The sequence below is a fragment of the Aedes albopictus genome, chromosome 1 (genome assembly GCF_035046485.1).
Source record: "Aedes albopictus strain Foshan chromosome 1, AalbF5, whole genome shotgun sequence".
In the NCBI taxonomy this organism is placed as follows: Eukaryota; Metazoa; Arthropoda; class Insecta; order Diptera; family Culicidae; genus Aedes; species Aedes albopictus.
The window spans coordinates 222,252,934-222,280,281 of NC_085136.1; the positions used below are offsets into that span (position 1 = coordinate 222,252,934).

The 27,348-nt window shown below is 40.0% G+C and overlaps 1 protein-coding gene across 1 annotated transcript; it reads right to left on the reverse strand.

The window, feature by feature from the left end:
• On the reverse strand, positions 1–27,348 carry LOC115253595 (uncharacterized). Its single transcript, XM_062858491.1, has 4 exons — positions 27,308–27,348; positions 698–968; positions 486–631; positions 1–427 (listed from the first exon to the last, which is right to left on the reverse strand). Exons 1-4 carry the CDS (start codon positions 27,346–27,348, stop codon positions 136–138), a joined length of 750 nt encoding a protein of 249 aa, XP_062714475.1. The 3' UTR covers positions 1–135.

Here is a 27,348-nt window from a genome sequence, read left to right on the forward strand (position 1 = left end):
GCTACGGGTGGTCGGTTAGCCAACTATTAAAGTTTTAAAAAGGCCGTTGAATCGGTGTACGATGCAAAATATCAGAGTGTCACGTTTGTTTGTCTGTGATAATAGCTTAATTTAAATAGTGCAAAAAACGACGAATTAAATTAAACCAGAATAAAAACATTGTTCAATGTTGTCTTCAGGAACCGGTATCACAGCTGGTAATAGAGATTGCTGCTGGACGCATCGGGGTCGGTTGACTACTCTTTTGCCGGACCGCCGGGACAAGTATTCCATATGGTAATGGATTCGGCCCGCGTGTCTATGTTTTCCGCGACCGTGTGGATGAAACCACAAAGCCTGTGGAACGTCAGGAGTAATCGATGCCAATATCGGATACGAATTGACAAGAGATTGCGCCAGCAGGTTCTTGTGGAAGCTCGAAGGGTGACTGTAAAAACAAAGTAATACAGTAACAAAGGTTATAATCAAATGTGAAAAATACTTACAGTCCGTAATTTGATGTGAGAAAATCGCATAGTTGGCGATTGATTTTGTTCAGTAGCTTGTCATTTGGGCTGGTTTCTTCCTTCAGGATTTCCACGATTTGGTTTCCAGACACGGTTTGAGTGAAGATAGTGTCTATGTCGATTATCTGAAACATGTTTTTAATATATGTTAGACATGAAATGATAAATCGTTACTGTTACTGTTATCAAACCTCTTCTAAAACGATTCCATGATAAGGATTGACACCTGATGTTCCGGGAGCAACATCCGACGTTGAAAGCGGGTCCTTCTCTTCCTCCAACTCTTCAATTATATGATCGTTTAGGTACTGTTTTTGTATTTTTTGGATTGTTTTGATTAATTTCGTTTTTAATCGAAGACGGATGAAATCCTGGTCGTTCAATTCGAGAAATGTTTCGATATCGGTGATGCCCTCATTCGCTGTAACGTAAAAAATAGTATTAAAAGTGTTAAAGTCACATCTGCTTAGTGAAAATATTTATTTAAGTTCTCACGCACCAACTCACTCTCACGTACGACAGAAAACTTCAAGATGTTCAATAGTAAAAGATTTATCACTAAACTGAACGGCACTCTGAATATCCTTTAAGATCGTAACGATTGATAGAAGACAACTAACCGTCACTAGGACATCCGAACTTTCGAATCTAAAGCGAAAAATTAATTTAAAAAACAGCTAGAACTTGCGATGAACCATTGAAAACATACTCTACTCGAGGCTAGTCAAACGACAGAAGTTCGCTCACTGATGTTTACGTTTTCAATCATCATCCGGTTGATGATGGTTAATGACTGCGCGCCAGCCAAGCGTAATTTTTCAAACTGGCTTATCCAAAAATGAGATTTTTTTTTATTAAAATTCTTTTCAGTAAGTTGAAGACTCTAAACGAGTCAATCGCAACGAAAAAAATACCTGATAAATTATTGAGTTTTGTATTGCTTCTTGGGCTGCTTTTGAGCCTTTTTTGCAAAAGTTTCTCATATCTCCAATTTGTCGAGCTAGTACCTTTTCAAAAATTACACGTGATTCCAGAAAAAAACAAAAGTGCGTGGACTTCTTGTTCAGCAATCAATCAGAGCATCATCAATCAAACATAACATTTCAATCCGACGTAACTCGCGAACTTAAACAATAATGCCGGGGTTTCAGCTTCATGTATTTGATGTTGTGTAACCTAACATGTTGAAACAATGATCCTTGAGACGATGTATCTTACTTTTTTGATAAATATGTCTAATTTTGCTTCTAGATACATAGATAGTATTAGGAAAATTGTCTTCAACATTTTCCGTGGATTTTCTCAGATCAGTGAAAAAGCTAGATATGTCCATTTGAAAAATTATGCTCGAAATGATGATTGAAAATGCATCAATCAATCAATCGGTCGAAACAGTTGAATCCGCTGTGTTATTATTTACTTGACTTCTTCATTGTTTCGCATCGCGGTTGCTAAAATGTATTACAAACTTAGTGCACTGTTTTCACGGTTTTCACCAGGAAACAATTTTGTTCTCAAATTTTCATGAGAGAAACAAACTTTTTGGAGCTATTAAAGTACGTGCGTGCTGATCTAATTGGTGAGTCTATGAAAGTCGTGCAAATTTTCTCGCTCAGTTTCTAACCAAGTTAAAAGTATTATTTTAGGTCAATGTACATATATACTCAAAGTGAGAGATGACAAACTAACGAAGGGAGAATGAAGATTGGGCTGGCAGCTTGGCCCTAGCACTGGTGTGACGAATGATGAATTCAGGCGACGTTACAGTTTAAATCATAAATATTTTGAGCTTGGTTTATGATAGGGACTTAGGACGAACATTTCAATAGGTCCTATCTGCCATCTTCTGTGAATATCAGGTTTGTTATTTCGGGTTAGAATTTGCTTTTTGCGTGAGACGATAGCTAAAACATTCTTTGTTTTATCTGTGCTGCAGAAGTTTTGTAGTATTTGCAATGAAATCTTCTTTTTGGCGTAATATACCTACTTGAACAAAGCCTGCTTCTCAGCATAGTACTCTATGAGCACTTCCAAAGTTATTTACGAAGAGTTTTCTTTGCCAATGCCAATGCCAATATCGTGTGGCAAGCACGAGTATACTCTATGCTCAAGGAAAAAATGGGAAAAGTGAACCTTTCTTTTGTAGATAGAGCCTATTGATATGTTTACACTGGTAAGTTAATGAATTTCGCGTCTTTGCTGAAAAATAAATGTATGAAACGTGTACAAATAATATGTACATTGAACTAAACTAACGAAATACATTACCTTCATATTGGTTCAGTTGACAACTTTTTAGTAATCCATGTTGAAGATCCTTCTCGATATGTACTTCTTGTCTCCATTGTAGGTTTTCCAAAATGAAAACGTTGTATCAAGAAAAACAGCTTCTATTTCGACGAGTACATCACTCTCTAGTACTTCTACCTCATATGCTTGCAAAAAGTTGTTGTAGCACGTAGTGGAGCATGCTCTCAGTAAGAAGTGTGTTTGTCCTTCAACTTCTATGATGTTACGAATGATACCGTAGGAAGGATAAACTAAATCCTCGTGATTTCGCAGTGCTACTAACAGATTTTTTCGAAATTCAACTCCATTGATAGTAACGATTTCCGGGCAATAAACGGTCATTATCGAATCATCAGGAAGATTAAAATCAAGTGATTCTGTGTTGATTATACTACCAGAGTGGTAGCTTAGCCTGTCGCGGAACGGATTTTCCAGAATTTCAATGGTTGTTTTGAAACATTGACGTTGTGCTATGCTTTTGCATATGTTTCTAAAATTGCGACAATTTACGGCTTGGTTTTTAGCTATTTTGTTTTTTTTGTTCGAATGTTAAACAGTTAAATTGTTTCATAGGGCCACTGCGTCGGATACATTCTGAGTAATGCTGCATGTGATGACTTTTATTGATGCGTCTTTTAAAGTTGCTGTAGAAGAAATCGTCAAACAGTCGCAAATGTTCGTCCAACCATGCCAGCATGTTTTCCGACACGACTGGAGAGAACAGTATCCTGAATTTTAAATGAATAATTGCACATTTTGTTTTTGCCTGCTCGGGAGCTTAGTGCGTTTCCCAGTTCAACGTCGTCCTGGTATAGCGATAGTCGGATCGCGTTAGGATGTTGTTGAAAGTACTCCTTATTCTGATATGTTTGTCCATCCCTGAAAGACCTGTATTCCCTCAGACCTGGTGTATGGTCTATTTGATGCTCCCGTTGTAGTAGTTCGCGATTAGAGGGGTTCCGAAAAATCAGTTTGAGCGTCTCGACAATTGGCACATACTGAAAAGTTTCATTAACCATTGTTTGCTTTGGAACTCCAGACACGTGACGTACGGTGTCGCGAACACCTACGCACTTTTCCTGAGGTTCTGGCATATCGGTGGCCAAGCTTTTCAAAAATGCCTTCTGTTTTGAAAATGTCTTAACATATTCAAATAAATTTACGTTTTTGAACGTTTCTAGGAACAACCTAGTCGGTTCCGCTGCAGGATCAACATCATGCGTTTTCAAAAAACGACACCACCTTTCGTTCATAAAATTCTGAAAGTTGCGAAATGAGATTATCAAAGATGTTTACAGCTTCGGAAATTTTCGATTGAGGCAATCCAACATCAGATGTTAATCGGCATATGCTTAACGATGCAGTTCGTTTTAGCTCTGCGTATGCCAAAGTGTCTTCATCTTCCTGCGGGAGTTGGTCTTGTTGATCTCCCTCAATTAAAACGGTTTCGAAGTGCTCCTGGATATGGTTTTCGTTCGGAACGTTTGTGACATCTGATGGATGTTTTTCTCTTATGTGCCGTTTCAAGGACGACCAATGAGTATACCTCATGTTACACGCGGGAAAAGTACAATCATAGAAGGAAGTATCAGGCAAAAAATCCTTCTTCTGGATGTGCCACCCTATGTGGTGATTTAATCCGTCCAGGTAACCCGGTACGGGACGAAGGCAGATGAAACAAACAATTGAGTCAGCTCCCGAGTCGTCAGCCATTTTGCTGAATTTCTAAAATGTGTAGAAAAACGTTTAAATTACTTACAAAACAATTCCTCGACGTTGTTGTCCACATCCGATAGCGTCTGCAAAATTACCTCCATTTCACACTCGATTTAAAACAGAAAACCCGCACTTTTCAATAAATTTAAACTATTTATGCTGCGCGATCAGCTAACAACCAGCGACAAAGTTTCTGAAAATGGCGTCGTATTGTGAGTCACCGTCACGAAGAGCCCGCCGGTAACTGAGAGCTCGGTAACGGTTATGACGAGAGCCCGGTAAAACATATTTTTTTACTGGTTGTTCGGTACTTAATATTACAGAGTTGATTTTTAGTACCGAAAAAAGTGGCAAAAGCAGAACTACTCGGTAGTTTATGATACCGGTATCGGTATTTCATTTTATTTTACTGGACATTCAGTAACAATGATTACTGATATCCGAAAAAAACTTGAAACTTAACTGAGCTCTCGGTATTAATTCGCATTTGCTGAGCAAACTCAGTAAAAAATATTACCGAGCAGAAAGTTGGGTTTTTAGTGTGTACCTTTCGATTCCACATTGGAAGCCGCATGAATTATCCTATTTGTCTTTCAATGATTTCCAATTGGATTTATCAAATGCTCAAAAACAACATCTCTTCTCGGCGTTACGTCAAGCAGCGATTAGGGGCCGATCATAAACAACGTAGACTTTTTGGGGGGATGGGGGGGGGGGGGGGGGTGTCTGGCCAAAGTCTACGCTCTATACAAATTTTAAAATTTTTGTATGGACAAAAGTCTTTGAGGGGGGAGGGGGGTCTGAGATGGCCAAATTTCGGTCTACGTGGTTTATGAACAGCCCCTTAGGAAATTGAGTGTTTGTGGGTGCCCCCATGCGGGAGTCTTGCCATGACTTTTGGGGAATCTCGTAGCAGAAACGCAATTGAGCTAGGGTATTGCGCCACTTGGGCGGTGGCTTCTATATTCGTCTATTTTCCACTATAACTCAGTCAATTTTGAACCAATTGACTTGAAATGTTGTACACGGGTAGATACTATACCTATCTCACCACATTTCAAAAGTTGTGTCAATTGGTTTAAATTTGACTGAGTTATAGTGGAAAACAGACGAATATAGAAGCCACCGCCCAAGTGGCGCGATTCCCTAACTCAATGTGGTTTTCCTTCTTATGATTTTGTTCATCACAAGCCTGTTGAGGCTTGTTTGTATATTTGTATATCTTAGCTGAGAATCCGACTGTGGAACTTTGAATCATTCGATGTGTAACTACCCAGTTTTTTACGCAACTGCGTTTTCGAGTACTCGGTAAACACTTGATTAGGTGAAACTGGCCTAAGAAGCCTGAATCTTCAGGATGTTCTGTTGTTCTGAACCCGTTGAGGCAAGTAGCGATAGGCTTACTTTACGCTTTATGCATTTTTTACAGTGCCCTTTTCAGGGCGCTGTTTGAACCCGTTGTGGTATTGAGCTTTGCAAGGATTTCACGACGATCCTGCAAATGTTCAATCTTTGACAGCACAATGTTCACACATCCAACAACAAAGGAAACAGTGCATAAACAAACCGATTAGTCGAAAGAAAACCCCAAAATAACGCTCCGTTACTGGAAAACTGTAGCGGCGACATCAACCAATGTGTGCTGAAACCGGTGTGCATAATTTGTGGTGGGACAATTTTGTTTGCCTGTGCGCCGTATTTGGCGCAAGATCGTCAATACCTACGCTTATGCGACTATGTCGACCCTATTCCCTAACCTTCTCTTCCCTATCCCATCCCTTATTTATCCCTTCGCTCTCCCTCAGGTAAACGATGAATAGGCTCGTATTCATGGCGAAGACACAAATTTCCCAGATGGAGGAGAACGTTCCTCTCGAGCCGACCTACTGATACCTGATACCTGGTTCGATACTTAGCCTTAATTGGCTACGTTGAGGCGAACTGAATACGATGAATATGTTTTTAACAGCTTGCTCTCAGTACGAAGCTTGTTTTCAGTTTTCCATACAAGAAATTCTTGAATGTAAAGTTTAGTGAAATAGAATAAAAAGTTAAATGCAAACTTTTCCACGTCAGGTGTAACTTTCAAAAAAATTTGCTGTGCACGTAAAAATTATATCAAATTATTTGAGCTATAGTAGAAAGTGCATAAAATAGGCCCTCCTGCTCAAATAGTTCCGCACCCTAGTAACTGAACATTTCACAAACTTCAGCGCTAAAAACCGACGTAACACTTAGAACAAATTTCACTGAAAAGCATCGTTAAGAAACCACCACCGGCCAATGGTAATCGTACTGTAAATGGCAGGACCACCACTTGGTGGTGGTACATAGTGAGCAAACGTCAAGGATCAAAAACGATACCAGCGCCGATAGTGGTCAACTGACCTACTACCGAATATTTGAATTAAGAAGGTTTTCGATGGAAGGCGAGTGAAGTGACGTCTGTTTCTCTGTGGCATTACATTCATTCTTATCAATCGTTCAATCCGATCAATTATTTTATACATACACACTATTTTTATTTCGCTGAAAACCAGCAAAATTTTGCTGGTTTTTGACAAGCTGTAAATACAGCAATCCATCCAGCAAAATATTTTTGCTGAATCTTCAGCAGTGTGTACTGACAGCATATTTTGCTGGTTGACCAGCAATTTTGTCCGCGCTCGGCTCCGGCTGATTTTTTTTGTTTTTTTTTTCATTTTTTCTGGTTTTATAACTAAATGGTTTACAAGATGGTTTATTCAACCATTTCCAGCTATTCATCAATGATCAAACTAGAATTTGCTGGCTGCGTCTCAGCAATTCATTTTGCTGGATGAGAAATTCAAAATTTGGTGTGTATGTACTCCATTTTATTTTGAGTAAACCATTTCGGTTATAAGTAATTCATACTACATCGTGCGTAACTTTTTTAAACGTGTAGATAGTTCTAACCAATAATAGCCCCTTTGTAAATATACAGCACAACCTGTCATTTTCATCAAATTGTTCAATTGTTGACAAGCTGCATATTTAAAAATTTGAAATGGATCGAAGCCTTCGTATTCGTCAGATAAAACAGCTTGTGAGGAAGAAGAACGAAGTGAGAGTGAAGAAATCGGAAGTAACAGCGGTTCATCCGGCAGTAAAATTAGTTCATCTGAAAGTGAAGAAAATTGTGAAACGGATGAATATAGCGATCTGTGAGTATTACTAAATGAGATAACGTGTGCCTTTTTTAGCTTTTTTGGAGACTGAAAAGTGGAAATACGGTGGTGTTTCATAATTGTCGTCGCGGTTAAATCCCGAAGTTTCCGTACACGCGACAAACGATTTTCCTACAAATCCAAACGTGAAACCAAACTTCGGACGTAGTGCGTTGGACAGCGGATCTGGTTATCTATCCAGCGCACTAAGCCCATCATACGTCTGACGCACGATTAAGGATAAACATTGATCACTGCATGTCAATAATTCCGAATTTCGAATGCACGGTTAAATTTTGCATCATGACATATTTACTAAGACAACTAATCGGTGTTCGAGGTAGGTATTCAAAATGCATAATTTATTTCTGACTTTATTTTGTAATGTTCAAAAACATGACAAAACTAACTTATTTTCATCCAGGAAACAAAAAATCATTACTAACTTTTTACCTTTTCTTACCATTTTTTGAAAAGCCAATGCTTAACTATGATTGAGATATTTTTACCATGCAAAACTTTGTCCAAAAAGAGAAAAAAGAAATTCAATTTTACATTCACTAAAGAAATTTACGTTTTAGTTCTAAGCGCAATTATTGAACGTTTATTTGGAAACTTAGTGTCAGACAGTCGTGGTGTCTTATGGCGGTAAGCTCCACAGCGTCCTAGACGCCAATCACGTATTATCCTCGATTTTCTCAAGCACCAAACGGTATTATCCTTGATTTTAATCTGAGATTTAACTTTAGTGCGCCGATTTCGGCGCATTAAAAATAAATCTCGGATTTACAAGAACTGGCTGCGTGCGGAGCACGCCTGCTACGCAATCATGTTGGGAAAACGTCAGAGCATAATAATCAAAACAAACTGTAGAACAAACTGGAGTTTTTGTGGCGGGCGTAAAGTTAAAATTACGTTTTAATCGTAAAACGGTATTTTTCGGAGGAAATCCAACTGGACTTGTGGCAACGTTGGAATGTTACTGAATTTCACGATCATTTACCGCTTGAATTGACGGAGCAACGAAACGAAACTTGTGTATGTTCCCGCCACAGAATTGGAACATCGGCATGGAGATCTCCATCTGCGGCTTGCAGGAGAGGCTTTTGCTTCTTATTCTTGGCTTAACCTACCCACTGGAACAAAGTCTACTTCTAGTAAAAAATCAACCAGTGAATCAGTGATTTTTTTCGGGGATGTCTCCAGGATTTCTATGAATTGCCGTCGTGTTTTTTTTTGAAGATGTCTCCAGAAATACCATCGCGGATTCTCGCAGGATTTTCTAGGGGGATTCTCCCAGGAATTCCCTCAGAAACTCCAGAATTTTTTTTCATGATTTTCTTCAAGAACACATTTGGGAATTTTGTCGTGGATTAGAAAAAGATTTTTTTTGGGATTCTCCGCACTGGGAAAAAAAATCTTCATTCCTTCTATGTGTCCGGGACATGGATTTTTGCAATGGGGGTAAACAAATGTTTTCCATAAGTGCGACTCATACTTTTGATGAGGCACCATACAGCAGGTACTCATACAATTTAGAGCATATACTATTCATGTGCTAATTTGCCTGCGTAATCGGGTATTGGTTGAATATACTTTGAATGTGGTTTGGCACATGGATATTTGCCATTAAGTATGAGGCAATTTTCCTGAGTGCGGGATTCCTTCGCAAATTCCTGTAGCAATTATTCCGGGAATTGCTTCAGCGATGCCTCCAGGGATTGCTTCGCAGATGCTTCTAGGGATTTTTAAAAGATTCCTTCATGGTTTTGTTTTTGTTTGTTTTTATCTGTGAGTATCTTCAAGGATTCTTCGTAGTAATACTTTCTAGGAAACTCCAGGAAAAGTTTTAAGAATTTCTCTGATTTTTCCAAAGATGCTTCTAGGAAATCCTTTGCAAAATCCGTAAGGAATTTTATCAAACATTCTTTAAGGAATTTATCTAGGACTCCCCCCGAGGAGTCCTTCGGGAATACCTCCAAGAATACTTTCAAGAGTTCTCCAACTATAACTTCGGGGATACCTTCAGAAATTTCGTCGGAGATTCCTTCAGGATTTCTCGAGAAATTTCTTCGGAGATTCTTCCAGAAATTCCTTCAGGGGTTCCATTGAAAATTCCTGCAATGTTTTCTCTATGACTTCTTTCATATTTTTTTTTTGCAGAAAGACCTACAAAAGTTCCTACTCGGATTGCTTTCAAGAATTCCGTCTGGGATGTTTCCAAGAATTCATATAATTTTTTACTGGGATTTCTCCACGTACATTTTGGAGTTTGGGGGTTTCTCCAGGAATTTATTCGGGGATTCCTCCACGAACTCATTCGGGGATTCATCCAGTAATTCCTTTGGAGATTCCTCCAGGATTTTTTTCAGGGTATCCGCCAGCAATTGTTTCAGGGCTTCCTCAAGGATTTTTTTTTTTAGGAAATCCTCCAAGAGATCCTTCAGGGTTTTCTTTCGGGAGTTGCTTCAGGGATTCCTCCAGAAATTCCTTCTGGGATGCCTACAGGGATTCCTTCAGGGATTCCTCCAGCAATTCCTTCAGGGATTCCTCCAGGAATTCCTTCAAGTATTCCTACAGGAATTGCTTCAGGAATTCCTCCAGGAATTTCTTCAGGGATTCCTCCAGGAATTTCTTCAGGGATTCCTCCAAGAATTCCTTCAGGGATTCCTTCGGAATTCCTTCAGAGATTCTTCCAGGAATTCCTTCAGAGATTCCTCCAGGAATTCCTTCAGGGATTCCTCCAGAAATTCATCCAGCGATTCCTTCAAAATTTTCTTCAGGGATTCCTCCAAGAATTCCTTCAGAGATGCCTCCAGGAATTCCTTCAGGGATTCCTCCAGGAATTCCTTCAGGGATTCCTCCAGGAATTCCTTCAGGGATTCCTACAGGAATTCCTTCAGGGATTCCTACAGGAATTCCTTCAGGGATTCCTACAGGAATTCCTCCAGGGATTCCTCCAGGAATTCCTCCAGGGATTCCTCCAGGGATTCCTCCAGGAATTCCTCCAGGGATTCCTCCAGGAATTCCTCCAGGGATTCCTCCAGGGATTCCTCCAGGGATTCCTCCAGGAATTCCTCCAGGGATTCCTCCAGCAATTCCTCCAGGGATTCCTCCAGCAATTCCTCCAGGAATTCCTCCAGGGATTCCTCCAGGAATTCCTCCAGGGATTCCTCCAGGAATTCCTCCAGGGATTCCTCCAGGAATTCCTCCAGAGATTCCTCCAGGAATTCCTCCAGGGATTCCTCCAGGAATTCCTCCAGGGATTCCTTCAGGAATTCCACCAGGGATTCCTCCAGGGATTCCTCCAGGAATTCCTCCAGGAATTCCTCCAGGAATTCCTCCAGGGATTCCTCCAGGAATTCCTCCAGGAATTCCTCCAGGAATTCCTCCAGGGACTCCTCCCAAGAATTTCCTGGGGATTCCTCCAGTAATTTCTTCGGAGATTCTTCCAAGAATTTCCTCGGGAATTCGTCCAGAAATTCCTTCGGGGATTCCACCAGGAATTGATTCGGGGACTCCTCCAGGATTTCCTTCAAGGACTTCTCCAAGAATTTCTTCGGGAATTCCTACAAAAATGCTTTCGTAAATTCCTTCGGGAAGATTCTTCCAGGACTTCCTTCGGGAATTCCTCCAAGAAATTATTCGGGAATTTCTCCAGGATTTTTATTGGAAATTCCTCCAGTATTTTTTTGTACGGAAATTCCTCCAAGAATTTCTCCAGGAATTCCACAAAGAATTACCTCGGGAATGGCTTTGGGAATTCCTCCAGGTTTTGTTTCGGAAATTCCTTCAGGAATTGCTTCGGGAATTCCTCCAGGAATTTGAGGGTTCCTCCAAATATTCCTTTGATGATTCCTCCAGAAGCCATCACTGAGGGAATTTTTTGAGGATTCCTTGAGAATTCTCTGAGGAAATTACTTAAGAAATTCCGATTAAATTTCTTAAGTAACCGCTGCAAAATTTTTTTGAGTAGTCCCTAAAGGAAAGCCTTGAGGATGTTCTGATGTACTTGAAGAATTCGTTAAGTAATGCATGTGGAAATTTCTTATGGATTTTTGAAGACATTTTTTGAGGATCCTTGCCGAAGTTTTATGAAATTTCACTGGGGAAGCATATCTGGATTCTCTATAATCCTCGGAGGAATATCGGAAGAATTTCTGGAGAAATTTCTTAAGGACTTTCTGGACGAATTCCCGTAGGAATTTCTGGAGAAACTCTCTGAGGAATTTCAGGAGGAATTTCAAGACAAATTCCCGGAAGAATTTCTGAAAAAAAAATCTGGAACAGTTTCCAGAAGAGTTTTTGGGTGAATTCCTCGAGGACTTTCTTGAGGAATACATGGCAGAATTTTTGAAGGAATTCCCGGAGGAAATTTGAAGTGAATTTCAAGAGAAAATCCTAGAGGAATTCCCAGAGGATTTTCTGAAGGTATTATCGGAGGAATTTCTGGATGTATATCCAAAGAAATTTCTTGAGATATTTCATGAAGAATTTCCGACCAAATTTATGGAAGAACTTCCTGAGGAACGCCCGGAAAAAATATGGTGGAATTCCCGAATAAATTTCTGAAGGGTTCCTCCTAAGAATTTCTGGAGGAATTTCCGAAGGAATTCCTGGAAGAATCCGTAAAGTAATTCTTGGAGGAATCTCCGAAGAAATTCCTGGAAGAAACCCCGACGCAAATCCTGGAGAAATGTCCGAAGAAATTCCTGGAGGAATCCCCGAACAAATTCCCGTAACCCCGCAGGAATTCCTGGAGGAATATTCCTGAATATAATCCTGGAGAATCCCCTAAGCAATTTTTGGAGGGATTCCCAAGGAAATTCATGCAGTCATTTCCGAGGAAATTTCCAAAGGAATTCCCAAAGAAATTCCTGGAGATATCCTCGCAGCAATTCGTGGAGGAATTCCCGAAGAAATTCCTGGAAGAAATTCTTGGAATGATCCTTGAAGGAAGTCCTAGAGAAATCACCGGAGGATCTCCCGAAAAAAAAAATCCTGGAGGAATCCCCAAACAAATTCCTGGAGGAATCCCCAGAGGAATTTCCGAAGAAATTCAAGGAGGAATTCGTGGAGAAATCACTGCAAGAATATTCCCGAAGAAATTTCTGGAAAAAATCCCAAAGATATTTCTGGAGGAATTCCCAAAGAAATTCCTGGAGGAATTCAACCCGGAGTAATTCCCGAAGCAATTCTTGGAGGAATTTCTAAGGAAATTCCTGGAGGAATTCCCGAAAAATTTCCTGGAAAAATTTCCAAAGGATTTGCTGGAGGAATTCCCGAAGAAAATCCTGGAGGGATCTCCAAAGAAACTCCTGGAGGAATGTCCGAAGAAATTCCTGGTGGATTCCCGAAGGAATTCATGGAGGAATTCCCAAATAAATTCCTGGAGGAATTTCCGAAGAAATTCTTGGAGGAATCCTCGAAGTAATTCCTGGAGAAATTACCGGAAGTTCCTGGAAGAATCCCTGAAGGAATTCCTGGAGGAATATTCCCGAAGATATTGCTGGAGGAAATCCCGGATAAATTCTTGGAGGAATTTCTTAAGAAATTCCGAGAGGAATTCTCGAAGAAATTCCTGGAGGAATTTCCGAAGAAATTCTTGGAGGAAATCCTAAAGGAATTCCTGGAGGAATTTCCAAAGGAAATCCAGGAGAAATGCCCGAATAAATTCCCAGAGGATCTACCGAAGATTTCCCAGAGTAATGTGTTGAGATATTTCCAGGGGATTTTATGGAGTAGTTCTCCAAGCAATTTCTGGACAAATTGCCAGTGAAATTTCTCGAATAATTTCCAGATGAATTCGTGGATAAATTTCTGGAAGGATAGCCGATGGAATTTTTGAAGGAATTCCAGGCGAAGTTTTAGAAGGAACTCGCGGAGTTTTTTTTCAGGAATAACCGGAGGACCTCCTGCAGAAATTCTCGGAATAATGTCTAGTTTCCCGACAAAATTCCTCCAAAAATTCACAAAGGATTTTGTGGAGGTTCTCTCGTAGGAATTCCGTTAAGCATTTTTGAATTGATTCCCGGAAGGATTATTGGAGCAATTTCTTGAGAAATTCCTTTATGGATGCCAGGAGAATTTCGTGGAGGAATTTCCGGAGGCGTTCTTGTAGGAATGTGTGTTAGTACCTCCGTGAGGATTGTTTGAAGTAATTTCAACGGAAATTTTGACCCACCTGCGTTTCTGCTAGAGAAACCTTACAGAAATTTTGATTTGAGGAATCCTTGAACTAATTGAAGAAAATAATCATGGATGAACGTTTCGAGCTACGTACTTCCAAAGAAAATCCTGAAGCAATATGTACTTGAGGCACTTTGGTTGAAATTTCACAAAAATATTTTACGGCAAGTTTTGTAATCTCTCGGTGAATAAGGAGGAATTTAGGAATGAGTTTTGTGTAGAGATTTCTGGCATAATCCACCGAAGCAATGGAAAAAAAATCTGGGAAAGAGCTTCTCGAGGAATCCCGGGTGAAATGTGTTGCACACACAGCCGCCGGGCGGGTTATGTGGTGCTTTCTGTTTGAACTGGAAAACTGACAGCGGTGGGGCGTCTGATAGTATCCACTTATCCTCGTTGGGTAAATTACGATTGCGTTGTGCATCCAACGCTCATCGCGAAATTCCTGCCCACCGATCATGGGCCATCACGCAGGAGAAACAAACATTTTTTTGCACGAAAAAAAAAAGAGTAAATAAACACCAGCTGATTGAATGCTGAAGCTAACTGAATTGATATTTCCAGTGGGGTGACACAGCTGTCAAACTCGGTACATCGCCGCCTCACCCATCATCGTTTTTGGTACGGCGCGTTTTGGTACCCACTTTCTGGACAGTATACCCTAACTTGCTCCTGATTTTCGGGTGTGTGGCTCGTGTGTTGCTAGTGCTTATTTCGGAAATTATACATTTCAAGCGAATGTTTTTGATGATTGTTACTACTTTGCACGATATTATAAGTAGCAGCGGGTGTAGCAGCGAAGCAGTGTCTTATGTTTCCAGCGCATTTTTCCATGAATTAAGCAATCAAAACAAAAACATTGGACGCCATGTTGAATCGAATGTTGGATTCCTGATTTTGGCTCTTCGTCATCCCCCTGGATATTTCCGCGAGCTGGACAATCACGAGAGAGAAAATGGCTGCGTGCTTTCTTTGTTAAATCCTCTCTTGAAGCTCTTTGGTGCTTACCGAACGGGGTATCAAATTTAATCTCGGATTTGGTAAATCCCAGATTAAATCGCGGCTAAGACGCGTTGGTGCTTATCACCATTAGTGTCTTTTGAGTTGGTTATTGCTGAACCGCGACTCTGTTACCAAGTATCAAATTAACAAGATGCTTATGAACCAAGACACCAATAGTTTTGAACATGTTGAACTAAGAGTTGGCATCAAATCCTTCCAACCAAGCTGAGTTATATGCCCAAATGTCAGGAAATTTGACTCACGAAACCCCCCCCCCCCCCCCCATGACGAAGAGAACAAACCCGCTGATAATACCCTTGGGTCACCCTATTATGAAACACATTTTTTTTTTTAATAATCACTTTAGCTCAGGCGAGGAAATCTATTTCGCCAGAAAACCGGTTTTTCTTGAACCACCCTAAGCTTATTCAGAAAAATACCTCTAGATCGGTCAATTTTAAAGCTACATAAAAAGTGCCTTCAGCAAACTTGCTCAAAATTGATAGGTCTACAACTACTTCGAAGAATGTATATAGTTATCCTTGCAAATAAAAAAATTTGGTTCCCAATTTATTTGAAAATATGGACCACCCTAACTTTCATGTATATTTAAAAGAGGGCCTTATTTTTAGGAACAACTTTGAAGAAGACCATATTAAACTAGAAAATCATTTGAAGGAGCTGAATGCATCTTTCCTCGTAAATCTGTTTCGTGGACCACTGTGCACTGTCGGAGATTTATGCTGTACTCGGAATAATTCTAGTGTCATGCTACAATCATTTGTCACGCATGAAAAAGTACTGGTCGCGAGAACCGTCGCTTGGAAATATACTGATCAAAGGAACTATGTGTCGTGATCGTTTCAAGTTATTGTTCTCGAAACTGTATTTAAATAATCCAGACAAACCCGTCGATGCCGGAAAACTGTTTTACTTGGAAAAAGGGTTCCTATTTTCAATTACGCTTTTCAACGTGTTAGATCCAACTGCACATACCAAAGTATTGACGAAATGATGACGAAATTCAAAGGAAGACTTTCTTTCAAACAATATAATCCGATGAAGCCGATTAAAAGAGCCGTGAAGTCCTGTTACCGGTGTGATGCTCTCACCAGCTACGTATATGACATGCAAATCTATTGCGGAAAAGACGTCAAAAAACACAGGTTGCACTCTTGGAGAATCGGTTGTACTTGGTCTGATGAATGCAGTTCCTGCAAGTGACCAGCATAAAATGACTAAGTGTTTTGATCGGTTTTTTGTCGACCGTCGAATTATTCAAACAGATCAAATATTGTGCGGTGGGCGCAATACAGAAAAATCGAAAAAGCCTACCAAAATCAAACAACAAACTCGACAGGTTCGAATCAGACTTTCTGCATAAGGATGGTCTCACGGTTAACCGGTGGCAGGATACAAATGAAGTTTTGATAGTAAGCAACTGCCACACAAACTAAAGTACAACGTAAATTTAGTTAATTATCTTTGAAATGAGCCAAAAATAATTAAAATTGAACTATAGATGACGAAGATAACAACAAATCACTTTTCTATGTTTTACGATAGTGACCCCAAACTTTTGACCGATACATCATATTGAGGGGTGACCCCAAACTTTTGGTCGATGACATCAAGGATTAATTTACTAAATAACTTTTTTCTAGATTTTTTAGCTAAGTTCTGTAAAAAGCAGTTGAAAGCTAATAGAAAATGGGTCATATTACCGCTCTCATCTTAAAATTTGGTCGACCCAACTTCCAGCGACACTGCCGTAAGTTTATATTCATTTTTTAGAAAATTTGGCAACTTTGGGTTAGGTTTACATACAAATTTTTTTGAAAAAGTTTCTTTTAAATCATGTTCAAAGTTTCTTAGACTTATTATCTTTTGAATGAAACCTAGGGTTTTGAAATCGGACGCAAATTGGCCGAGATATGGGCCTAAAAAAATGACATGTTTTTGAGGGGGTGACCCCAAACTTTTGAACGGGAGTGTATAAACGTAACCCACATCCAAGTTCAGCTTTTAGAACAACTGGTATGTCAATTATTTCGTTTTTTTTTTTTTAATTTCTGTTGTTCAGGATGTTCTAGGTTGTCTGTGAAGTCTCGAATAAAAAATATATTTCCATTTTTCCTTAATAGAGGACTTAATTTACAACAACTTTGCCGAAGACAGTATTTTGTTTTGCTGAATGAGTGAATTTATACAGCCGTTTCTATGTTGGCTCCAAAGGGTTAAGGCGCTTCACAGATCTTAGCATTAGATCGTTGTTCATGGTCCAATTGGGTAATTATAATGCTGTACATGAAGCAAAGGCTTCTAGATTACTAAGGGTCTGTGTCAATTGGCGAATTAAAATTAATTTACACTTAAACTTGACAGTTCGATATTTTTTTCCTTAGGAGAACTGTCAAGTTTAAGTGTTGAATTGTTAAATTTAAGTAAAAAATAATTTTAATTCGCCAATTGACACAGACCCTGAAGGATACATTTTTTTATCGGTCATCTTAGATAGGTACGCCACGATTAAACCGCAAACAACCTTCTTTTAGGATAATGGTTCACCTAATAGCTGCCAATTCTCTCGTTACATCCAGTTTTGTTCCTTCTTTGCTTCGTCGCCGGCGCCGTTAGCGCCGTCGTAGGCGGCAACTACCGAAGCAGAAGGTAGTGGTAGTGCGTAACGGAAAGAAATGTAGGGATGGACAAGTATGTCGCTGTTTCGATCTTTTTTCTAATTTCAATTTCTTAATTTGATTTATTTCCTTATTTTTCAATTAAATTCCTGGGATAAATAATTATAATAGCTACGTAGTTTAGAGATTAATGTAATAATAATAAGAAGACACATTTAAAAAAAAAGTTTACAAATAATTTACACAATATCAATGTTACCTTTTTTTAAGGTAACAAGTGTGGAGAATTTATTAGATTCAAGGCTGATTTGCTGCTGCTGCGGGAATACGAAAATCGAGTCCGATCCGAATCCTGCGTAAAGTGTCGTCCTGCCCCACGAATATTCCGTCGCCTTCGACATCACCCGGGAGCAGCTACACCCCTTTCGTTTCGGATAGTCTCTTTTATCCGAAACGAAAGGGGTGTAGCTGCTCCCGGGTGATGTCGAAGTCTTTCCTTCTTCGCCCCTTATCTTGTAGTAGTGATGCTCCGGACGGAGACGTTGTTACTAATCTATGCCATCTTTCGCCTCGATTACGCTTTCGCTTTCCCGAATCTCCTATCAGTTTATATCACCATGACATTCCTAGCACCTGTTAGACCTCGGTTACTCGAAAATCCATCTGTTCTTGGTCAAGTTTGTCTAGTGGAGCCGTCTCTTGTAAACCGGGCAAGAATGGATTAGAAGTTATTTTCCATCCAATAAATCTGACGGGTAAACTAGTAGGAATTAGCTGATTTTGTAAGTTTTGACCACAAATAGAAACTGAATACAGTCGGGACTGCTATGGGCAATGTCAGATGGTATGTTATATGGCATGTGACCAATCTTGCTAATATGTGCTTATCTTTTGAATAGAATAATACTGTGTTTCATAAAAGGCAAATATAGATACATTTTTCATTACTTTACTATTTTATTTGTTGTTTTTTTTCTAGACTGATGTGCTTTGCGAAAAATGATTTTTGAAATTCAAGCAATAATAGATGGACACAAATTGAACAATGCGCAACAAACAACTACTATCGTATTTAAAACTGCTTCTCCATTATGGTTGTGATTAAGAATTGTAATAGGTAAACGATGAGACAAAATTTCATTTCATTTCTAACTGATGCTTAATGCCCTAGTTCGTTCTATTGCCATAGAATTCATTTAATGTCGTTTGCTTGATGAGTCGGGCACTTTGAGCACAGCACCTCGGTCATTGATGGTTTTCTTCACTGTAAATCCACGGTCAGCAAGCACAAGATCTCCTGGACAAAGTTTGTCTAAAAACCCACAGTTTTCGGTGATATATTTATCTGATGTGCGGCCAGTATAAGGCTTAGAGATGAACGATATTGTTCCAAAAGGTGTAAGGCCAATCATTCCTTTAACAGTATAGTGGTGCTTGGAGTTACTGTACATTTTGATTATTGCAACCTTCATTCCAGGTTTTTCAGTGAAAATTTCAAAGCAGTTCACGATTACTGTAATGTTATTTGGAAATATGTTCTTATATTTTTAAGGGCAATTCATTTCCAAAAGCTCTGATGATGGCCACTTCACTAATCCTTGGAATATAGCGTCGAGTAAAATTTTTTTGTGACTGTTGCTATCATTATTAAGCGGATAATCCTGTGTTTCATACTCCAGAACTTGTTCGTCTTCCAATATAATCAGTGCCGGATTTAGGCCTCGGGGGGCCCGGGGCAAATCCTATAAAGTGGGCCCCCAGAATCAAAGTTTCGAAAAAATGAACCATACAATTGCGTCTTTTTTTCTTAATCCTATGTATTATTATATTTTTGATGTTTACTGTTTTAGGCCTAATATTGAAAACTTCTAATTTCTGAACTTTTCTAAAGCTCCGACAAATAGAAAATTATTCGAACATTCAATTTGATATTTGGCTCAAATGTCAAAATGCTAGCGTAAATGACATCTTGATCAGATAGTACATTCCGAATTGAAAACATTTATTCAAGTTTAAATACTTAGCGTTCAGTTTAAAATCTACTAAAACATGGAGCAACTTTATTTGAGATTGTACGAGATCGACGAGTATTTCAAGATTCAGATTATACAAAGATTAGTCTCTTGGGAGCAACTGTAGCAATAATCTTAATATCTTCAGAAAAATCCAACATACAGATATGGAAAGCTACTGTTTCGAGGACACTCGGTTTTTAAAACTAGCCTTAACTCCCAAACATCTCCAGAATTCATTATTCTCACTTTCTCATTACAGCAACGAACTGATGCAAATGAATATTAGGCATTTGTTTTCAGAATATAATCATAATCAACATAAGACGTATGCATAATCATTGTGAAATCTATATTTATAAAAATGTAATAGATAAATTTGTGAAACTATTGAAATTTATATTGATGTACAATTACTCTTGAAGATACTCTCAAAAGCTTAATCTTTCATGCACTCTGCTTAGAGACACCTTTTGTAGCAACTTGAAGTCACGGAAAAGTGTTTCCATTTGATAAAAACTTTCAAGGGTTTTTAGAGAAAATCGCGTATTTTTAAATACTGCGCTAAAAATTATGAAACTTTTGATTTTGAACTATTCTTAAGAGAAAATCCACATAAATGGCCAGAAATTATTTTAGAGACCTTTAGGAACCCAATTATAAGTTCTTTTTTTGTGTGCCGCCTCCACTGGGACACTGCTTCTCACTTTAGTGTTTCATGAGCACTGCCACAGTAAATGTGGAACTGTTATTAACAAAGAGTTTCTTTTGTCAATGACCATTTCGTATGTGTATATCGTGTGGCAGGCACGAAGACACTCTTTTCCTGAGGAAGTCAAGGATTTTCCTTTACGAAAGGTTCCTGGACCGACCTGGAATTGAACGCGTCACCCTTAGTATGATCATGCTGAATATCCACGCCTTAACAGCTGTGGCTATAGGGGCCCTGTTTGAAATATGAACGCCCATTGACGTGAATTTAATATGTATGATTTCATTGAAAAATATAAATTGTATTTCGGATTCTTGGGGGGCCCCCTTCATCGGGGGGCCCGGGGCACTTGCCCCCTTTGCCCCCCCTTAAATCCGGGCCTGAATATAATATCATTCATAGATGAATCCATCTACAGTAAACGTATCATATCCGATTTCTAAAATGATTTCAACTGTTTGAATAATTTTTGAAATTTATTGAACACAACGGAATTGCCTGTTCCATTCAAATCATCCATATAGTTTGAATTGTAGTTCAGCCGAAGAGTTGGGATCCCATTTGCAACATTCGTGTCATCGGAAGCGGAAGGTTTGCCTACGAGTGTAGAGTTAATTGTTATTTAAAGACATTTATCTACTTCTGGGTATTTACTTGCTTTAAAATGCCGTCTACAAATATATTGCCCGAGACATCTTTTCCGCTCATTCCTGCAGCTTCAATCCGGGTGGTTTGCATCGATGGAAAGCGATGAAAACTAACTTTGTTCTTGCCTTGCCTGGCACCACAGCCGTCCACGCAACATTTTGAAGGTATATTTCAATCAATCTTTAACGAACGGTAACAAAATCGAGGATTTTTTTGTTTTTTCTTTTAAATCAACAATTTGAAGGTCCTTGCCAAAGGATGTTTTCAAATTGAAATATCTATGCTATAACGTCGGCAAGATCCGTCAACCGGGGGTGATTCAGATGTTATAGCAGCGTAGCGTAAAAAGCTGGATAGACCCAAATTTTTTCAGTCTTTCAAATCCATGCTTTGCTTGCGTGATAGAGAAGTGAGTACTTAGAAAAAAAATAATATACCTAAGTGCAAACGTTAAAATCATGCAACTCAAGTTTCACTTTTTCAAGCACTGAATCAATTCACCTATTGTATGGTCACGCCAAGTGGCTCTTATTCGCACTCTAAATACACTCCCACCAGGCTGTCGTTTTTGTTGTGCATATTTGCATAGGCTGTGCAGATGGAGGTCGGTGGAAACCTGCTCAATAAAATCAGTGAGCGAGGCTCACCTAAAAGGCAGTCATCGCGGAGTAAAACTCGACTTCCCAGGACTGCCCCCCCAATGCTCGTGTCCAAGTTTGCCAGAATGGCACTTAAGGTTCAAGCACATCATGTGCGCCAAGCCGGCTTCTGTTCGAGTGCCGTTCCTCATTCAGCTATTGATTTCGTGTCAATTTCAATTGCACGATTCACGAGTAACTTTCTCCTAGGGCGTGGAATCGACAATGGCAGCGGTGGCGTTTGCCCTCCCCAGGGTGCTTTCCGCCAGCGCTGGATACATGTTATCATTATCGTTTGAAGTGCTGTTTCGCGATACTCAATTTAGCATACTCCCACTTGAGAGGAAGTTTACCTCTGTAAATCGAGAAATCTAGTTTTCCTTTCGACGGTTTTGACTGTTCGGAAATGTCCCATTGGTGGTGGAATATCTCCCAAAAGGGCAGTTTTCGCAATCATTGGACAATTTCCAGATTGAATGTACACTAAAATATACTTTAGAAACGAGAGTTCTATAAGTTAAAGTATCGGTGAATACCTGAGCAAGACGTTGAAATCAATATTTGCTAACAAATATACATTTCCAACCAGATCTCCATTCTACCCCACCCACGTGGAATGTACCCAATTGGGTAATTGTCACTTACGGGCGGTGGCATGGCAAGTAGTGTGGACACGTGGTGTGAGTTACCATGTCCCAACAACACGTGGAACATTCCGGTAATGGGGTTGTTAATTATGCAGAATTCACCAGCATCATCGTTAGAGGAGAGCTAATATCGTGAACGACAAACAAGCTAGCAGCACAGAGCGGCGGCGATGGAGTGCACCTCGGAATATGCTCAACCTTAGTCACTTTAATACACACCATCGATGATAGTCAACGGATGTGGTTCCACTAACAACCTACAGGATCGGCAGCGGAGGGTGAATATGTGTGCTTATATGCGCCGGAGCGCCTAACTGGGAAGCCCAATCACCAGCCGGTCATTGATGAATTATTAATTTTTGGAGTGGCATTTGTGTGCCAGATAGAAGTAAGTGACAGCAAATTTTGGAAATTGATATTATTATTAGAGTAGCTAGAATGAACGATTATTGGATAGCAATGGCACAGTATTGCACTGTCACAATGCAAAAAAGCAAAACAGAAAAAGGTTTTTTTTTGCCGCATAAAATCCTATATGCATTTACTAGGTACCGTCGTTGGGGGTGAGAATGGGTCAAAAAAGGATACTCAAAGATTGTTTGTTAAATAACAAATGCAATTGAAGTCGGAATAACTTTTTATTTGGTATGTATACTCTCCTATGTGGTAATGATAGTTTAGCAAGAAAGTTTCACGTTATATGAATTGCTTACTAAACTACAAATGATTGAAAATTGACCCAATCTCACCCCTTAGAGGGGGTGAGAATGGGTCAAAGTATTCGAAATCACCTATCTAAGAATTTAAATTAATTTTATTGATCATATATAGTAAACCTACTTAAAACACAATGTTATCATGACGAATAAAAGCTTAGGTAATTTTAAACAATGATTAATCCACCTAAAAGGGCTAATACAACAGAAAAAATGGTTGAAATTTGATCAAATAACGTTTGTATACTGTATCACCATTGTTAGCCATCATAATCATCATCATTAAGAGTTTCAACCTCCATGAGAGGAGGGGAGATTACAATGAGGGAGGGGCGAAGAAAGAATGAAAGATTGATTGTAAAAAAAACATGCTAGTTTTTGTATACTGCTTAAGAAATGTTTAACCAAACCCTCCGTTATAAACTCTTATGTACAGTACATGATCATTGGCTTCTATATTGCTAAAACACATCACTCCATCTCAAGATAGAGGGTTGCTCGAATATTATGTTAAGTCTATTTTGTGAGCTTACGATATTGCAGTACACTAAAGATTAGCTAATGATTAGAGGAGCTGTCCAAACGCATGGGTGTATTGTTTTAAATGATTTTAGGCACTAAACGTATTAACACACTCGTTTGACGCTTCTAGACATATTTTTGGAAGAAAGCGTGCTTTAGTGAAAATACGGTAAACATGGCACCACTCTAACGTCAAATGGGGACTGGATAACAAGTTGAATTTTTAGTTAAGCTTATGTGCACTCGATAACTTGCTTGACCCAATCTCACCCCCATTTTTAATATTGAGACATGGGGTCGAACATATTAAGTTTTTAAATAAAAAGAGCAATGACAGCCCGCTTTTTTCATTAGATCAACCAGGTAATACCTACAGCTAACCACTTAGAGCAAGTTTACCGGGGGCTACTATCTGGGCGAGTAAAATGATTGCCCACGGAGTTGTCATTTTAGTTTAGTTACTCATTTCCATACCGCTACTATATTTAGTCACCCGATTCCGTACCGATCGTTGCCAAATACTGTTGCGGTATATACAAAATATTTTGACATATTCGTTGGGCATCGCCGGTTTAGTATATGTAGTGGTAAGGTAATCACGTTAAAATGTATGCGTGTCTCTTTTGTACATCTAGTTGTGAAACTTGGGGGGAACAAATTTCTGCAGGAATTCCTTCCGGGATTTCACCTAAAATTTTTACTGGGATTTCTTTTCGGGATTCCTCAAGGTATTCCTCCGGGGATTCCTCTAGGAATTTCTTCGGGGATTTCTCCGGGGATTCCTCCAAGAGTTCCTCCGATGGTTCCTCCAAGGGGATTCTACCAGAATTTCCTTCAGGGATTCCTCACGGAATTGCTCCGGGGACGTCTTAAGAAATTCTTCCGGGGACGTCTCAAGAAATTCCTCCGGGGATTCCTCCAGGAATTCCTTCGGGGATTCCTCCAGGATTTCCTTCGGGGATTCCTACAGGAATTCCATCGGAGATTCCTCCAGGAATCCTCAAGAAATTCCTCCGGGGAGTCCAATAGCATTTTTTCCTTGGATTCCTCAAGAAACCCCTCAGAGGCTTCCTCCAGGAACTTCTATGGGGATTCATGAACTCCTACGGAGATTTATCTAGAAATTGTTCGGGGAATTTCTCTTGGAATTCCTCCAGGAATTCATCCGAAGATTCCTGTAGCAATTCCTCCTGGGATTCCTCAAGGAACTCCTCCGAAAATTTTCACAGAAATTCCTCCTGGAATATTTCTACAATTCTTTTGCGATTTTTCCGTTAATTTCTTCTGGCATTCCTCAAGAGTTCGTACAGGAATTCCTCCGGATATTTTTCCAGCAATTCCTCCGGTTATTCCTGTGGGAATAATTGCAGGGAATCCTCCGGGATTGCTCAAGAATTCATCCGGGAATTAGTCCGGAAGTTCCCTTCCGAGGAATTTTCCGAGAAATTGCTGAAGAAACATCCGGAGAAATTCCTCGATGAACCCCCCGAAAGAATTCCTGGAGGAAGTCTCGGAGAAATTCCTGGAAGAATTCCCAGAGGAATTCTCGTAGGAATTCCCAGAGGAATTATTGTAGGAGTTCCCAGAGAAATTCTCGTAGGAATTTCCAGAGAAATTCCCGGAGGAATTCCCGCAGGAACTCCCAGAGGAATTTCCGGAGAAATTCCCAGAGGAATTCCCGGAGAAATTCCCAGAGGAATTCTAAGAGAAATTCCCGGAGAAATTCCCAGAGAAATTCCCAGAGGACTTCCCGGAGATATTCCCAGAGGAATTCCCGGAGAATTCCCAGAGGAATTCCCGGAAGAATTGCCAGAGGACTTCCTGGAGAAATTCTAAGAGGAATTCCCGGAAGAATTCCTGGAGGAATCCTCGGAGGAATTCCTGTAGGAATCTTCGGAGAAATTCCTGGAGGAATCCCCGGACAAATTCCTGGAGGAATTCCTCGAGAAATTCCCGGAGGAAACCCCGTAGGAATCCCCAGAGGAATTCCCTGAGGAATCCCTGGAAAAATTCCCGGAGCAATTTTTGGAGGAATCCTCGGACGCATTCCTGGAGGTATCCCAGAATGAATTCCTGTAGGAATTTCTGGAGGAATTCCTGTAGAAATTTCTGGAGGAATATCATGGGGAATTTCTAAAGGAATTCTCGGAAGAACTCTTGGAGGAGTACCCGGAGGAATTTCTGGAGTAATCCACGGAAGAATCTCCGAAGGAATTTCTGGAGGAATCCTTGGAGGAATTCCTGGAGGAACCCTGGATGAGTTCCTGGAGGAAACCCCTTAGGAATCCCCAGATGAACCCCTGGAGGAATTCCCGGAGGAATCTCCGGAGGAATTGTTGGAGGAAGCCCAGAAAGAATGCTTGGATAAATCTCAGAAGGAATTCCTGGAGGAATCATAGATGGATTTCCTGGGGGATTACTGGAAACAATTCTTGGAGAAATCCCAGAAGGAATTCCTTAAGAAATCTCGGAAAGAATTCCTTGAAAATTTGGGAAGATGAAATCCTCAAACATTTTTATTATGTTAAAACTTTCCCTCGGAAGTCTTTGGCAGGAATAAGTGACTAGACATAATCGCACAATCTCCTGAAACTTTCAAATTTGTATCTCAAAAATAATCTAAGAATTTTCTGCAATCCTCAAACATTCTGATTGTGCAAAACCTTTCCCCCAGAGGTCTTTGGCATGAATCAGAGACTGCTGCAGATATTGCTGAACTCGGTTTCGTCCACCGAGAGTATCGTTTGGCTCAGATCGCACCTAGCTTTCCAAAGGTAATGTCCTTGCTTTTGCTTGTGGTTGAAAAAAAAGCGATTTTCAGCAGATTTTCCCTAATTGCAAGTGTTTACAAAATTTGTTGCAGGCCACCAGTGCGTTTTGTTCGAAACAAACAAATAAAAACAGCACAGAACTTTTGACATATGTAAAATAGCAGTCGTTTCCCGCGTAACTATCGGGCGCCTAAATTTGTGCGCTCGATGTTTCTCGAAAGCCTTGTTGCTATTTTACTCGCTCGGTTAGTAGCCCCCGATACGGTATAGCGCTATTCTACTGCGCTATGTAATTTAGTTTAGTCGCGCACCGGTAAAGATGCTCTTATAAGAAAATTTATGGTTAGGTAATTGTGTTAAACATTACGAAGGAGAAATTTTTTCAGAGTGATTTACTAGTAGTTTCATCATATAAGTTTAGCCACAAATTTAACAAAAAACGATTATTGAAAAACATCTTATTCTGCATCATGACGTGTAAAAACATCTCCCCTATGAAATAATATAAAATTTTCAATATTAATAAGCGATAGTTATTGAGCTATTTCAAATTTTATGTTTCTCCGTTTTGACCCAAACTCACCCCCCAGACCCATTGTCACCCCTACCGACGGTATTTATTTTTCTCCTCCATACAGTGAGCCTTCCCGAAATAGAAAAGTAGTGAGAAGTCTGTGCCGGTAGTTTATCACGAGTGCCCGGAGAAGAGAAGACGCTAAACCACATCCAGGGTACACTGGCCAACGTTCTGTCCGGCTCGGAATCCGTGTTTCTTTCGGAGGAGAACTAGACGCCGTCTAACCCCAATTTCCTGCGGGGTGGGACACGTTTTGTGCTGTGTGGCGGCCATTATTGAAAGCCATCTAGCTCGGCGTGCGAGCCAGGAATTGCCGATGCCCCAAGAAAAGTAGTGAGAACGAGAAGACTGTGCCGGTAGGCAATCACAAGTGCCCGGAGAAGTGAAGACGCTAATCCACATCAGGAAAACACTGGACAACATTCCGCCCGGCTCGGAAATCGTGTCTCGTTCGGAAGACACGCCGTCTATCCCCAATTTCCTACGGGGGACACGTTTGGTGCTGTGTGGCGGCCATCATTGAACGCCAACTAACTCGGTGTGCAGGCCAGGAATTGCCGGTGCGCCAACTTCCAT